At 36.3% G+C, this 17,545-nt stretch overlaps 1 protein-coding gene across 1 annotated transcript in view; it reads right to left on the reverse strand.

Annotated features, from left to right (window-relative positions):
- Positions 1–17,084, reverse strand: part of LOC149832019 (uncharacterized) — a 34,559-nt gene extending 17,475 nt beyond the window's left edge. The window contains exons 1-3 of the mRNA XM_090014267.1: positions 16,929–17,084; positions 16,253–16,395; positions 14,356–14,485 (exon numbers count right to left, since the gene is read on the reverse strand). Of these exons, the coding sequence (XP_089870393.1) occupies positions 14,356–14,485; positions 16,253–16,395; positions 16,929–16,985 (330 nt within the window). The 5' untranslated portion in view covers positions 16,986–17,084. The remainder of the gene's footprint in view (positions 1–14,355; positions 14,486–16,252; positions 16,396–16,928) is intronic.
- Positions 17,085–17,545: the final 461 nt, after the last annotated feature.

Here is a 17,545-nt window from a genome sequence, read left to right on the forward strand (position 1 = left end):
GAGTCCCCTAAAAAGACACAAAAACCAGTAGTTGAGACTCGACCATTGGGATTACCTCTTCAATCTGCATCAGTATAAGCAAGAAGATTCAAGAAAGAAGAGGAGGATAAAAATAGCCCTTTATTGATGGTATTCCGAATGTAGCGAATAATTCGGAGAACAACACTCATATGCACAGTGGTAGGAGCATGCTGAAATTGGCTAACTGAATGAACCGCATGGGCGATATCTGGTTTGGTGATGGTTAAATAGGTGAGAGACCCAATGAATTGTCTGTAGGGTGTGGGGTCTTCCAGAAGAACCCCATCCTCCAACCGTAATTTGGCATTAATAACCTCGGGAGTCTCTACTTTCTTGTTATCAGAAATCCCAGACTTAGAGCAGACATCTGCAGCAAGCTTCATCTGTGATAAAATATATCCTCGAGAAGAATATGCAACTTCAATTCCAAGAAAATATCTAAGAAAACCTAAATCAGACATATCAAAATTATTTTTTAACATATTTTTAACATCAATAATACTATTTTGATCATTCTCAGTGATAATCATATCATCAACATAAAGCAACAATATTACAATACTAGTACCTGCATTTTTGACAAAAAGAGCAGTGTCAGTATAATAAGAGTGAAATCCTAATTTTATCATGATATCACTGAAACGATCATACCAAGCCTTAGGAGCTTGTTTAAGGCCATACAATGCCTTCAAAAGCTGAAGTGTTTGACCTTGCTTAATATTAATTCCGGGTGGCAGATCCATGTAAACTTCTTCACTTAAACTTCCATTTAAAAAAACATTTTTTACGTCAAGTTGATAGATAGGCCATTTTTTGGTTGATGCGACAGCTATTAGGGTCCTGACACTGGTCATTCGAGCTACGGGAGTGAATGTTTCTTCATAATCAATGTCATATTCTTGGGACTATCCCTTAGCGACTAATCTAGCTTTATATCGTTCCAAAGAGCCATCGCTTTTAGTTTTAACTTTGAAGACCCATCGACACCCAATAGGTTTTTTGTGTGAGGGTAGATTAACTATTTCCCAAGTATTAACCTTTTTTAATGCATTTAGTTTAACTTGCATTGCTTCAACCCAATGTGGTATAGATTTAGCTTGATTATAGTGAGCAGGTTCAAAATAAGAATGTAGGGTTATTAAACACGCCCGATAGTTGGGGGTTAAGGAATCATAGGATACAAACCTATTTGAGGGTATTGATATTCTAGAAGAATGCCTAACTTGTGGTTCCTCAGAAGATTCAGAAATTTGAGAGTATTTTTCGAGGGCACTAATAGGATTTTCTTGATTTCTTCTTGAGTAAACATTTATATTTGTATCACTATCATTCGAGGGTGTTATATCAAGATGGGACACCTCACGTGTATCTTCTATGTTTTCAAGAAAATCTTCTTGTATGTCATCGATAAGATCATGTAAGAATATGTAATCAATTTCATTTGTTTCTTCTATTTTATCAAAACCGTTCTCTTCTTCTAGAAATGTTACATCTTTTGAAACATATAGTTTATCATTCTTAAAGTCATAACATCTATACCCTTTTTTATTTTCACCATATCCTAAAAAAATACATTCAATTGTTTTGGAGACAACTTATCCCTTTTATGTAATAGGACAAAACATTTGCAACCAAAAATACGAAAACGATTGAAATCGGGTGGAATTTTAAAGAGCTTTTCATAGGGAGAAGCATTTTTTAATTTAGAAGAAGGCATTCTATTGATTATATAAGTGGAAGTTAGAACGGCTTCGGCCCAAAACTTCTTTGGAATATTCCTAGAAACAAGTAATGTTCTAGCGGTTTCTATAATGTGCCTATGTTTCCTTTCCGCTAGGCAATTTTGTTGATGAGTCCTAGGACATGACTTTTGATGGGAAATTCCATTTTGGGTTAGATAGTTTTGAAATTCATGAGATAAGTATTCGCCACCGGAATCGGATCTTAAAATAGATATATCATTTTGGAATTGATTTTGAATCTTTTTATGAAAATCTTTAAAGAAAGTGAATACTTCCGATTTATGACTAAGAAAGTAAATCCAAACATACCGAGTAAAGCCATCAATAAAAGTAACATAATACGAATAGCCCCCTTTAGACATAACCGGAGAAGGCCCCCAAACATCCGAATGCACCAATTCAAAAGGTCTTGATGAAAGAAAAGTTCTAGTTGGAAATGGAATAGACTTCATTTTTCCAAAAATGCAATCTTTGCAATTAATTTTTTTTTCCTTACAAAATTTGTTTCCAAAAGGAAAGAGATACATTTTGGAATAACTTGAATGACAAAGTCTTTTATGCCAAGTTTCTATGTTTTTTTCTTGGACATAAGAACAAAAATGATTTGAAGGGAGATCGAGATGGTCCATATAATAGAGGTCTCCCTTTCTATGGCCTTGCCCAATCCGCTTTCCGGACCGGAGATCCTGCACAAAGCAACCATTAGATGAGAAAGATATTTCACATCCATGGTCGGCAATTTGAGAGATCGAAAAAAGGTTTAGATTTAGTTTGGGAACAACTCTTACTTTTGGAACACAAAAAATTTGGGAATCTTTAAAAGAGCCAATACTTGAAATTTTTAAAAAGGTTCCATCGGCCGGAATTGGTGCAAACATCAATAAGTGCATTTTCATGGGGGGTCATATGAAAAGAGGCTCCGGAGTCAAGGATCCAAGAATACGTATCGGGTGATGATGTCGAAGCAATAGCCGCACCCGATGTGGAGGAAGAAACTTTTAGAATTTGTTGGAGAGCCATAGATATTTGTCTGTAAACACCCCAAATTTTCACTCACCTTCTTGACATCGCCCTCAATTGGCACATTTCGGTTCTCCAGAACCCATGAAGGGCAAAATGGTCATTTTTCAAGATTGAACCTTGCAGAAAGTCCAAAATTTCATTCTTAAGCCTCAAAATTTACATATTTAGGTTCAGAGACATCTTCAAATTGCAAATCTTCAAAATCCTTTTCTGGACAAAAAGCTAGAATTTTCAAGTCCGAGCTCAGAGTGATATTTCATAGAACATGTCTTTGCATAGCATTGCATCATTTCACTGCACAGCATGTCATTTTGAGATCCAGAACTCTTGAGTTTCAAAATTGTCCATCCAGATTTGATTTTTTAAACTTTTTCAAATTGATTTTAAAAAAAAAAAACCCTGGGATTTCAAAATTACCAATCTTTCCCATTTTACCCCCAGGACTTTGAATTACAAAAATTTTCTCAAGAAAACAATCTAGATGTTTGGATAGTGATTTTAAAGATTTTATCTCAAAACTTTTTGCAAAAGATTTTAAATTTCTTTACAAATTTTGTTTTTACATTTATCCATATTTTTGCCCTGAAAACCCAATTTTTCCAAATTCTTGAAAATAAATAATGTTTTATCTCGTATTTTCAAAATAAATGGAGCGGAACCCGCCTTTGAACTAGCATCATACTCAGACTCTCAGGTAAGTATCTTATTCTCAAGTGGGACCCACTCGAAGGTCATACCAATTTGCAAAATTTTCTTTTTAAAATTCTTATTTATTTATTTATTTTTTATAGTGGGCCCACACACATGTGGCACCCCAATTGAAAATAAAAGATTTGCAAAAAACAAAATAAAGCTTTATTTTCAAAAAGGATTTTAAAAGTGGATTGAGGTGGCATTTCCATAAAAGTCGCTCATTTATTTCCTTTTTATTTATTTGTTTTAATAAAAAAAAAAATTTAAGAAGGAGGCAGCCTTAAATGGCACAGCCGAATTTCCCTAAAGAAAAAATTTAATTTTGCCTAAAACTTAGGGAAATGAAATCAAATTTTTGAAAAAAAGAGAATGCGCCCCTCTTGAAACGGCTATTTCAAAAAAAATTCAAAAATGAGGTAACGGAACCTCATGAATAGGGGCTGCGTTTTCTTTTTGAAAGGGGATTCAAAATTCTTTAAGAAAGGGGGATTAGCCGATTGAAAGGGGGGGATTTGAATTGGATTTTGGGGTTTTTGCAGCTCAAGGTGGGGAGAAGCCATTCAGCAGATCTTCTTCAACCCACCATCTCCAGTCGTTCCTGCATCTCTCTTCAATCCAGCAGAAGAACCAGCCACCTCCAGCAGCTGCCGCACATCCATACATTCAGCCCATCCGCAGGAGAGCCCAGCCTACAGCCCCGTCCATCCCTTTGCCTTCAGCCAACCAGCAGGCTGGCCGTTTCATCCTTTTTCAATCCAGCTGCAGGAAATCAGGCGTGTTCCCCTTTCATTCAGCCCACCAACAAGAGCTCCAGCTACCATCGTTTTCCCCATTTGCCTTCAGGCAGCAGGTCGCCCCTTTTCTTCAACTCAACGATTGCTGCCCCACTCTGCTTCAGCCCATCCGTAGGTCAGTCCAGCAGAAATCCAACAGGCAGCCTCCCATCATTTCTTTCAGCCCATTGCAGATCTCCAACCTACCAACAAGAGTTGTAGCCTATTTCAGCCCAACCACCAACAGGAGATCATCAGGCTGCTGTCCCACCTTCAGCCCATCAATAAAAGAAGCTTCAGCCCAGCCGCACCTCCACTTGCAGCAGGAAGCCCATTTGCTGTCCACAAGCAGCAGGAACTTCATCATTTGATTGATGAAACTTTGCTTAGCTTGAGGGTAAAATTCTGGTTTTATGAAGTTATAGCTGGAACTTCATCATTTGATTTATGAAATGTTGCTTAGCTTGAGGGTAAAATTCTGGTTTTATGAAGTTATGCTGGAACATCATCATTTGATTTAGGAGCTTGATGTTCAAAATTCTGGTTTTATGAAGTTATGGTTGGAACTTCATCATTTGATTTATGAGCTTGATGTTTAAAATGCTTGTTTTATGAAGTTATAGCTTGGACTTCATCATTTGATGCTACAATTTCTGTTTTTATGAAGTTATGGCTGGAACTTCATCATTTTGATTCATGAGATTGATGATAAATTTCTGTTTTATGAAGTTATGCTGGAACTTCATCATTTGATTCATGAGATTGATGTTCAAAATCTTGTTTTATGAAGTTATGGCTGGAACTTCACTTGATGTTACAATTTCTGTTTTATGAAGTTAGGGCTGAAACTTCATCATTTGATTTATGAAATTTTGTTGAGCTTGATGTTCAAAATTCCTGTTTTATGTTGTTATGGCTGGAACTTCATCACTTGATGTTACAATTTCTGTTGTATGAAGCTATGGGTTGGAACATCATTTGATTTATGAGCTTCATGTTCAAAAATTCTGTTTTATGAAGTTAGGGCTGAAACTTCATCATTTGATTTATGAAATTTTGTTGAGCTTGATGGTAAAATTCTCGTTTTATGAAGTTATGGCTGGAACTTCATCACTTGATGTTACAATTTCTGTTGTATGAAGCTATGGGCTGGAACATCATCATTTGATTTATGAGCTTGATGTTCAAATTTCTGTTTTATGAAGATATGTTGGAACTTCATCATTTGATTTATGAGCTTGATATGCAAATTCCTGTTTTTTATGAAGTTATGTTGGAACACCATCATTCGATTTATGAGATTTTGTCTAGCTTGCTGTTAAAATCTCTGTTTTATGAAGCTATGGCTGGAACCTCACCCTTGGTTTTATGAGATTTTGCTTAGCTTAGTGCTAAATTCTTGTTCGCTATATTGTTATAGTATCATCCCATTTGCAGCACCAATTATACATATTGTTTCATCATTTTCACCTTTTCACCAAGCTTTTCATATCCTCTTCATGATATTCTTAAAAACAGCTCATTGCTTCCACAACCCATTTCCTGCACATTCATTTTCTGCTGCAAGTGTGCAGTCTTGATATTTGGCCATATTCATGAACGAATATCTCTATATCCAATCGTGATCTCCCAACCAACTTTTGCACGCTTCTTTATTGATATATAGAGAAGCTCTATACCCATTTTTGTTGAAATATATCTTATAATTTAGGAAATACGGCTATGTAAAGTTACCTACACAAACTGTGTATATCCATATTTTCTGATTTTACCCATTTTGTAGAATTTCCATTAGTGCATATATTTTCTCATTTTATTTCTATATATATATATGTATATCTAGGTATATCTACCTATATGTATACGTATATATGTATATATATATATATGTATATATATATATATACATAGATATATACTTATATATATATATATCCCTCCACGTGTCCTTATTTCCATATATGAGCATTCATGTATATATTTTCTCATATAGTTACACTTCCATCGTTACATGACATTTAGCACCTATTTTAGCATTTTGATATATGTATATGCCTCTTCGTTGTATATATTATATATATATATGTCCATTTCCTTGTTTATTTTGTACTGACTCTCATTTTGCAGGAAAATCTAGAAGATGCAGATTCCTTGGATCCATTTCAATTTTCTTTTACTTTATGTTATGCAATGTAACAATCCAATGTAAACCTTGGAATAAGATTTACTTTTACTGCTTAGATTAGGTCGCATCTCATATAGTTTGATTTCAGTAATATCCTGATTCTATGATGCATAAATCTCAAATTTTCAAAATTCACCGTGGATGAACACGAATGGCACGTGCACCAACTCTTAGAGAGTTGATGAACTCGGTGGAGTCCATATTTACGGCCCTAGTCGGAATATGGACGAGACCCAGATCCATCATCTCTCTACCAGTCACATTTAGCCTACACTCTTAGGCTATCTTGAAAATGCACCTCATATTTCCAATGTTTTCAAAATATTGTGAATTAATTCAAATAAACCCTGAATATATTCATGGCCACAGTCAGAATATGTGAAGGATTTATTTTGGATTAATCCACATTTTTCCAACAAATTTTTCAGAAATATTTTCAAAAGTGCATTCATTCATTTAAACCATCTGCATCATTCGTCTTTCTCATGATTTTCTCAAAAGATTTTCATTTCATGGAATCGATTTTCTCAAGAAACTATGATGATATTCGAAGTTGGATTTTCCAAATCAAAGTTTTTCTATGATTTTCCTTAAAATATTATTTTCTTAAGATTCTTTTCAAAGGAATTTCTCATTTTTCTCAAGAATCCAAGTTGATTTTCAGATATCAAAAAAAAAAAAAACCAGATTCTCAGGATTTCGATTTCCTAAGTTTTGAATTTACTTCTCCAATGAATCTTTCCTATAAATTTTCTATCCCTTTCTTAAGAAAATTCTCAAAATCCAAGTTTTCCTGATAAGTGTTTTTCTTTTCAAATGATCATCTTTTCTCAAGAATTCCTTCATTTTCCTGAGATTCTTATTTTTCATAGTTTTCTAAGTCTTTCTAAACTTTCTCAAGATTTTCCTGAGATTCCCATTTCTTCATGATTTTTTCTAAGTCTTTCTAAGCTTTCTCAAGATTTTTCTAAGATTCTCATTTCTTCATGATTTTCCAGATTTTTATAAACTTTCTTAAGATTTTCTTGAGATTCTCATTTCTTCATGGTTTTCCAAAGACTTTATAAACTTTCTCAAGATTTTCTCGAGATTCTCCCTTCTTCAAGATTTTCCAAATCTTTATAAACTTTCTCGAGATTTCAAACCTTCTTCGTCTGAGTTTTCCTGAGAGATTGATTTCCATCTTTTCCTGAGAAATACTTTTCAACTTCAGATGTTTTCTAAGCATACATCATATTTTCCAATTTTGCATTTTCCAAAAAAAAAAATCTCATGGCACATGCCTGAATTCTCTGTGCATTTAGGATAGAACACAGTTTCGGTAATTTCACTAAGTCAAGCATAATTTTGGTCCTTGGTTCGATTACCCCTGTTAAAGGCGGCAGGAACGGTCGAACCTCGTACCGACAGGTCGAGCCCCATCCCATGGATTTTCCCGCAATTTTCAAAACGGAGGCGAGTATTTTAAAATAATTTCCAAAATCCGGTCAAGTTTGAATCGCGAAAGCGTTTCCCTCTCTCTTCCGCAAGGAAGGGAAGACGGGAAAAATTTTACGACGATAACATTGTCCAAGAGTTTCTTTGAGATCATTGTTCTTGCCTTCATCTTCTTTGGTAGTAGTTTCTTCAAGCGAGGCCACCTTAGGCTTGAAATTTCCATTAAGCTTTGGGCAAGCGGGTTTAATGTGACCCGGCTCATAGCAATGATGACAAACAATCATTTTTCTTCCTCCATTGTAGTTTCCTTGTTTCCCAAAATGAGGAGGTTTATAGGTTCTAACATTGTTACCCGATTTTGATACGGCAAGTACTTCATCAACATGTTTACTCATGCCAAGCCTTGTCTCCTCTTGAGTGATTTCGGCAATAGCATCCTCAATAGGAGGAAAAATAGATCTATGGAGAAGTGAGGATCTCACTTGCTCAAATTCGGGACGTAGCCCAAAAAGGAATTGAAACAATCGTTCTTGTTCCATTTGTTTTTGTCTTAAATCAATATCTTCCATAGAAACTCATTTTGGCTCCAAAAGAGCCAATTCATCCCATAGTGGGTTTAGGGCACTATAATAGTCTTGAATGCTAGAATCACCTTGTTTGGTGGTTTTAATCTTTTCTTGCAAGAAATATGCTCTTGCAAGATCCTTTTGGGTATACATACCCTTCATAAAGGACCAAGCCTCATTGGCTCTACGAAATTTAGCTATGTTAGCACATACCTTAAGTTCAACATTGTTCATAAACCACGCAAGGATTTTTGCGTGATTGCTTTCCCAATTTTCCACTTCTTTTTGATGATTTTCAATGGCCTTGAGGCGAGCATCTCCTTCAAGAGCCTTTTCTTGACCTTCTTCGTCCTTTGTGAGCATAAGCTTAGGTTCCGAAACGGTCCCCATGACAAAACCCCAAAGTTTCTTACCTTTGAGATTATTTTTCATTGCTAATGCCCACATCATATAATTCTTTCCATTGAGCTTGAAGGATAAGTCAATCTTTGCCTCCATGATGTTGCCAAGAAGTGAGAAGAGATCCACCAAATATAAAATACACGAACCACACCTTTCCTTCAAGAATCGAGTGGCTCTGATACCATGTAATGAGATATTGCGGAAATATAAAGAGTGCTTATAAGCACTTACAACAATGAATAAAAGAGACAATATCACAAGTCCACTAAGGGACAATACAAGCACAAGCCTTTAAGAAGGCAACAATATAAAAAGCCTCTTATTGAGAAGAGAGAGATCTCTCAAGCATGAAAAAATATACAAGGGGTTCACCCCTATTTACACAAGAGGGAGAGGAGAGAAAGGAAGGCCAAGGGCCTCAAAAGGAGAGCCCAAAAGGGGGCTCCCATAGAGTCGTTGGGAGCCCCCAACGGTCACATTTGTGACCATTGGGGGCTCCAACGACTCTATGGTTGGAGCCCCTTTTGAGCCTCAAAAAATACAAAAAACAAAAAGAAAAAAGAAATTTACATTTTATCAAAACTGAAAAAAAGTTGTTTTCTAAAACAACTATGTGAAATTACAAAAATACCCCTATTGGGTATTAATGTAATATATATAATATAGAATATAGAATATATATATATATATTATATATATAAGAGGTACATTTTAACAGTCTCATCATAGTCAAATTCATATTCTTGATTATATCCCTTAACTACTAATCGAGATTTATATCTTTCCAATGTCACATCCCATTTAGTTTGAATTTTGTAAACCCATCTACACCCTATAGTTTTTCGTCCTTTGGGTAATGTTTGAATTTCCCAAGTTTTTGCTTTTTCTAAAGCTTTTAATTCATCAGTCATCGTTGTAATACATTCTTGATGGTTTTTGGCTTCATAATAAGATGATTGTTCAGTATATGAGTGTATAGCCATTAAACATGCTCGGTATATCATAGGATAGAAATCTACTAAGGGCCTTGGAAATTCTTATTGATTTTCTAATTCTATTGATTTTGTGAGTATCTTTCTAAGGTACATGGTGGGTGATCTTCGGTCCGCCGAGTGTATGTATGGTAGTATGAAGTGGGTTAATATTATCAAGACCATTGTCAACATTTTCACTTACATCATGAGTGTCTTCATTTTCACTCTCATGCTCATTATGAATGTTTTCACACCTATCATGTTCATTGATAAGATAAAAAAGAAACGAATAATCATAGTTCTCTTGGATTTTTTCTTTGCTAAAACCATCTTCATTTTTCAGAAATGTGACATTTTGTGAAACATATAACTTGTTTCTTTCCATGTCATAGCATCGATATCCCTTTTGATTTTCCACATAGCCTAGAAAAACACAAGAGATTGCTTTTAGGGAAAGTTTGTCATTTCTATGGGTAAGAATAAAACATTTACATCCAAAGACTCCCAACCTTTTGTAATCGGGGGAGATTTTGAATAATTTTTCAACGAGATATATTTTTAATAGTTTTTTAAGGCATTCTATTTATCAAATAAAGTGTCGTAAGAGCGGTTTTAGCCCAAAACATTTTTGGAACATTTTTTGATATAAGAAGTGTTCTAGTTGTTTCAACAATATGTCTATGCTTTCTTTTAGCTAGACCATTTTATTGAGGAGTGTATGGGCAAGATTTTTGATGAATAATCTCATTTAGGTCAAGAAATTTTTTGAATTCTTTTGATACAAATTCCCCAACGGAATCAAATTTAAAAATTTGAATCTTGGTTTTGAATTGAGTCTTTACATAGAAATAAAAAATTTTAAAGCATTCAAACACTTCTGATTTTTGTTTAAGAAAAAAGATCCAAGAATGTCTACTATAGTCGTCTACAAACACAACATAGTATGATACCCCACCTTTAGATATAACAGGAGTCGGTTCCCACACATCCGAATGTATTAACTCAAAAGGATTTTTTGGTATAAAATGTCTTTGTTCAAAGGGCAAAGATTTCATTTTGCCAAGAATGCAATCTTCGCAAACCAAATTCTTTTTTTTATAACTAATAAGAAATGGAAACAAATATAATTTGGTCACACTAGGATGTCCTAGTCTTTTGTGCCAATTTTATATATCTTTCTTTTCCACAAAATTACAAAAAGATTGTTTTGATAACTCAAAAATGTCCATTACATAAAGATCTCCTCTTCTATGGCCTTACCCAATCGGCTTCCCGGACTGGAGATCCTGTATCAAACAATCATTAGAAGAAAATAAAACTTTGCAACCATAATCCATAATTTGTGAAACTGATAAAAGGTTCAAATTTAGTTTTGGCACAACTCTAATACTTGGCATGTGGAAGTTTGGTAGTTTTTGAAAAATTCCAAAACTTTTGATTTTTAAAGATGTTTCGTCGGTGGTTGAAATATAAGAATTATTTGGGTTAGAATGACATTCGGATAATATCAACTCATTTGGAGTCATATGAAACGAGGCACCAGAATCTAAGATCCAAGAAGTTTTACCAGGGTCACTACTTGTGGATACGACGGCCCCCGAGAAGGAAAAAGTTTGACCTTTGAACATTGGTTGTAGTGCCTTCATTAATTGAGCTAAAGACAGTGAGTCAATGCATTTAGAGTCGTCTACATCATTTCTTTCTACCGAAGCAACTCTCTTATCATCACGGTGATCTTTTTTTCTTTTGAGACAAAAAGGCTTGATGTGTCTCGGTTCATAGCAATGATAGCATATGATTTTGCCACTTTTTTGTATTCATGATCTCATCATTTATCGTTTCTTTCATAGTTGTTGGGATTTCTCCCGTTTTCATTCTTCACAAAGTGAGGAGACTTGTAACTCCTAGTGTGGTTACCGGGCTTGGACATAGCAAGTACGGTTTCTTCATCTTTTGAAGCGGATGGCTTCTTTAATCTATTATCTTCCATAGTCAATTCTTCAAGAGTTTCGACTATGGATGACACATCTCCTCTATGAAGGAGAGCCGATTTTGTTCCCTCAAATTCGGACCTAAGCCCATTCACAAATTGATAGAAATGCTCTGTTTTAATTTGGTTTTCACGGAGTTCTACATCTTGAGGGCAATGCCATTTTAGCTCAAAAAGAGTCAATTCATCCCATAGGAGAGAGAGAGCATTGTAATATTCTCTAATATTCATCTCTCCATGAGTCATGGTTCTTACTTTATTTTGGACATTGCATATGTGGGCAATATCTTTAAGACTATATATGTCCTTAAGATGTTTCCAAGCATCGCTAGCAAAATCAAATTTTGCTAAGCTAGAGCATTTATGAATATCTACATTATTGATGAGTCATCCAATTATTTTGGAATGACCCATCCTCCACTCTTTCCATTTTTTCTCATAATCGAAAACGGCTTTACCCATTTCCCCACCTTGAAGAGCAATCTCCTTCCCATTCACATTTTTCGTAAGAATGAGCTTGAGCTCTTTTTCGGTACCATCCACCAAGCCCCATAACCCATTTTCCCATATCTCGTGTTTTACTATGGATGCCCACATCACATAGTTTGTATCGTTTAGGCGTACGTGAATAGAGATTATAACTTCTCTCTTCTCCATTTCTTTATAATACGAGAAGAAAGAGATAGTGGGAAGAAGGGAGAAAGATAGAGATACAACTTGTTTAAGAAATGACACGCTTTCCGATGCAACAATCCTTGATTTAATGTATCCGCTAAGTCCACGATCCTCTTGATATCCTCACGATCTTTCTTTTAGAAAAATGACTTTGAATCACCAAAGCTCTGATACCGTGTAATGAAGTAGATTAAATCTGATACACATGCAAGAACACACTTTCAATCAAGTAGAATACTTGATTGAATCAACGAAACCACCCACACAAGGGTCTTAACAAATTGTTATTGCATAAAAAGGCACTCCAAAGAGATGAAAAATATACATGGCCCAAGGGGCTATTTATAATACAATGAGAATAAGGGACTGACCATGTGACTCTTGGGGCTGCACCCAACGGTCACATTTGTGACCGTTGGGGCAGCTCCAACAGTCATATGAGCTGCCCCTTTTGCATAGAAAAAGACAAAAGCAAAAAATAAAAAAGATACAAAAGGAAAAGGAAAAAGACAAAAGCAAAAAAACAAAAAAAAGGTACAAAGCAAAAAAGATAAAAGTACAAAAGCAAAAGGATAAAATATCAGCCCATTAAGGGCTGACGCCTATTTGGTGAAAAGACCGAAATACCCCTAAGGGGTATTTTGGTTTATATATATATATAAACTATATCTTAACACTAGTTAGGCAAATAGTAATAATTAAATAATTAACAAGTTCCCATGTACCTAGGGGTGTCAATGGAATTGGTTTACACGGACTCAACCCAAACCAAACCCTATAGGATCCGAGTATGGTGATAAATAAGATGACCCAATTAAGACCCAAGTCAAGACCCGAAGGTCCGATTAATACATGGACCCGGGTATAGTTTGTGAAATTTTATACCAGACCCGGACCCGACCCGAGTTTCGATTAAGACCCACAAATTTCCAATGTAAAAATAATAAAAAATATGGTTTTACCGGGTATGGTCCGGATTTGGTTCATGTAGTTCTTATCGGGTCCAGGTATGGTTTTTCTTATAGTGGAACCATTTAGACCCGAGTCCAAACCCAATACCATACCCAAAAATCTGGTTCAAGTCTGGTTCCATCTGGATCCGACTGAACCAAACCCGACCCGTTGACACCCCTACATGTACCCAACTAATTGGGTTTCTAGTTTTTATAAAATTAATGCAACTAATTAGGTAAATACTAATAGTTACAAAGTTACTATGCAATTAGTTAATTTTTTATTTTTTATATTATTAAAATTTTAATAGATTGCTATGGACCATCGGGCTGGCCCGGTAGCCCGTGGGCCGACCCGGGCCCAGCCCACCTATATAACGGGCCAGGTTGGGTTTCAGCCCGGTAGCTAATGGGCTTAGGCCTAAAACCTTGACCCAAACCCGGCCCATGGCGGGCTGGGTCAGCCTGGCCCATCGGGCAGCCCGACCGTTGCCCACCCCCTACTTGGAACTTGCTGTTGTTTACTTATAACTTTCAAGCACCGAGTTCTAAGAAAGAGAAACAGGAAGACCCTTAGATAATTACTCAAGTCATCTATGGATCTTATGTGGAGGTCCGTGCAAATCCAGCCTACTGCCTTTTTCACATATTCCATTTCATTTTGATGACATAACACTAACATCATTATGGATATTACAATAAGGAGCAACAATCCCTATTGTTTGCATTCACGATCCAATTGCAGAATTGTATTATTTTAATTTCTGAAACTTATCCAATAATCAAATAAACTAAAGAAAGCCATATTTGAAACAAAGTTCATTTTTGCCATACAAATAATCATATATTTTAGAACACATGAGAGGGTTTAAGGCAGTTTTTGTGATCTAGACAGAAAAACAAAATACATCAGATAGTAACCTTTTGTGAGCCATTAGCCTTCAGCCAGTTAACCGAAGCACGTATATCCTTAACTGCACCTTGCCAATCAAGACCATCCATCAGATGCTGTGCTTCTGCAACATCCAGACCAACCTTTCCATGATACAAACTAGATTTAAAAAGAAAAAGAAAAATTACCAGGGTCATCCACAAAAATAAAAGATAAACTGAGTAATGGGTTACCAACTTACCATGAATAATGCCATCTTTCATTAAGATTCTTACTCGAAGCTACTTCTTTAAGGATCTGCTTGGATGCACCAATTTATGCTGAAAACCAGGATAAGTTGGGATATTGCTTTGCACTCTACACAATATCCCAGCTTACTGTTGGTACACATGGTAGTCAAAAACAGGATTTTGGAAAAACCGAGATTCCAAGCCTAGAGGCATGTTCTCAAGATCACTATCTTTAGAACTTAAATCGCCCCACTTCGGGATTTTCGAAAATATGAACTGGGCTTGGACCTCAAAAGTGTCATTGTTTGGTAAGATCAGGCGACCTCTCCTACATGCAAATTTACAAGTCAAACAAGATCAAAAGAATAGAAAAAGAGAAAAGGCTTGAGAATCAGAAAATCTTCTGATAATACAAAATAATGGAAATGAAGGGTCTTTATAGACTTAGGAAGGATAAAAACGATTTAGGTGATAAATGAAATTAAATGGTCATAAATCCAACAATTTAGAAAACTAGACAAAATGACCTTGAACGGTCACTCGCCTTTGACCAACGGTCAAGGACCACCAAAACCACCCAACAGTCAGAAAGCCCCTTAAACAATAGTTGGCAAACTCGTGACTTGAATCCGGATCCTTGACCCTTGACTCGCAAGCAATAGGTTGATAACTCAGACGAGTTAGGACTATGCATTTTTTAGTATTATGATATGGAAAAAATCAAACTCCAAACTGTATAATCACTAAATTTAGCACATGACATCAATGACTAAGCTATATAAGTTTTCAACTATTCATAATTGTTGATATTTATGATTTAAAAATATATGATTCTATATAAAAAAAATTCTTTTTATAAGAATTGTGCATTAAAACCAAGAAATACATGACAAAAGACACATAAGAGGCATGCGAATCATTCATCCTGAATCGGTGACCCCGTTGGGGTCCGATCCAGGTCAACTCGGGTGACTCCAGAGTCAACTCATCCGGTTTGCCAACTATGCCTTAAACATCATTTAAATGCACTTTAAATGCTATCAAAAGGCCAAATCAAGTGAGAAATAAAAAGTCAAAGTTGACTCGGTCAAAAGAACAAGGTGAGCTCAGTGCAGTCAAAACGGACCTAGGTGCCTTTGAATGCGCCGCTGCAAACGTGTGAAGTGCAAAGTGCGCCATCAAAGCATTGCCGCAAGACATATTAAGACACAAGGGTTTCCAACGTATAAGATAAAGAAAAAAACTATTTAAACCACCAGAAATTTCCCTCCTTAGACAGGAGACAACACTTTTCAAAGGTATTTTGATGAGAAGTAATAAATGCAATAAAATTTTATAAAGGATATGTACTTCCCCATCATACAAAATAGTATATTTTGAAACTTTTTCCAAACAGTTACCTGGTTTTCTGGATAAGTGGGGTTTCTGCAAACCCTTTAATTTGGCAACACTAAGCCTTGATCCCATTAAACTTTTAGCTCAAAAAGTTAATACTGGTGTTCAAACTGTGGATTCTTTGGAGTTAAACACCACCCAGTCTCGCTAACTCGGTGGTGTTAGCCCCCAAAAGACTTAATTCACTCTGAGACGATAAACGGATGCAGACACGCAAATGTGGACAGCGGCAAGGATTGATTGATCCCAAAAGTTTATCAAGAATTTCTTCAAAATACCATGAATTTAAGGATGTGCTTACTCTGGGATAAGAGCCTTAAAACCAGGATCCATTTTAGCAATATGTTGAGCGTGGTTCTTGATCTCAAAATCAACACCCCACCACTCCTGCAGCACCACTATCCCGGGGCCATCTTCTTTGCCAACAACGTAAGCATCAAACGTCTGACAAACCCAAAAGCAGCTTCAGAGAATCAACGCAACTAACAAGTGATACAAAACCAAGAAATAACAAGTAGAAAAACCATGGCATGTTATCATGGTGTAGCACCAACAACAACAACTATCAAAATTATTCATTCCTCCTCTACAAACAAAATGGCACCAAATATCAAAATCTCTAACTAGAAATCAAAAACTCATGAAGGTGAACATATTTCAACCATTTAATTGACTTTTTCAATACACCCACTTATCCAAATAATCCGATAACGTGGGAAATTGCATCATTGAAGCAAGTTCTCAACTTTTCCCACATCTTTAGAGAAGAGAGTGCATCCAAACACCAGAGTAAGAACATAGAAGGAAAAAAACAGCAGGAAAGTAAAGAAATAGGGACACCCATCAAGAGGAAGCCAAACATGTACATGATCAAAAGAAAAAGGAAAGGAAAAAACACATAAGAAAAAGGCATAGAACCAAGCAGAAATGAGAACAAAAAAGAACGGAAATGGAGGGGTGAATGTGATGGTGCTGACGGTGTCATCTCTTTGTATTTGGATTTTCTGGAATTGGGGAGATGGAGAGGTCGCCATTGATCGAACAGAGCGAGAGGGGAGCGTAGAAGAAGCCGCGCGAAAGAGACGCCCAGGTAGAGTGAGGCTCAAGGGTTTATAGAAGAGGGTCTGGTGGTTACGTGTAAAAGTTAAAAATCAAGCCATTGTGAATTGCTATGTGTGTTACACCTGTGGTCAGCGGGGTCCTGTGTCAAGCTGAAGGCCTAAGATCGAATCCTCACGACACATAGGGATGCAAACGGTACTGCTTTCGGATCAGAAAATATATTGAGAAGTTGGACTGGTTTGGATCAAAGACAACCAAAATTTACAAAATGTCCTTTTCTGAATCGAACACGTTTGCAACTAGGGGTGGCAATCGTGTCGGGTTGGCGGGTCAGCATACCTCAACCCGAACCCGACCCGTTTATTAAACGGGTCGGTTGTGGCAAACACGAACCCGGCCCGTTTAATAAACGGGTAACCCGACACGACCCGCCAACCCATTTAATAAATGGGTTGGGTCGGGTAAACGGGTTCTCAGGTTCGCGGGTCGGGTTGGCGACAGACGGGTTGGCGGGTTGACCCGCTCGCCTAAC

The sequence above is a fragment of the Nuphar pumila genome, chromosome 7, assembly GCF_984573655.1.
Source record: "Nuphar pumila chromosome 7, dmNupPumi1.hap1.1, whole genome shotgun sequence".
Lineage (NCBI taxonomy): Eukaryota > Viridiplantae > Streptophyta > Magnoliopsida > Nymphaeales > Nymphaeaceae > Nuphar > Nuphar pumila.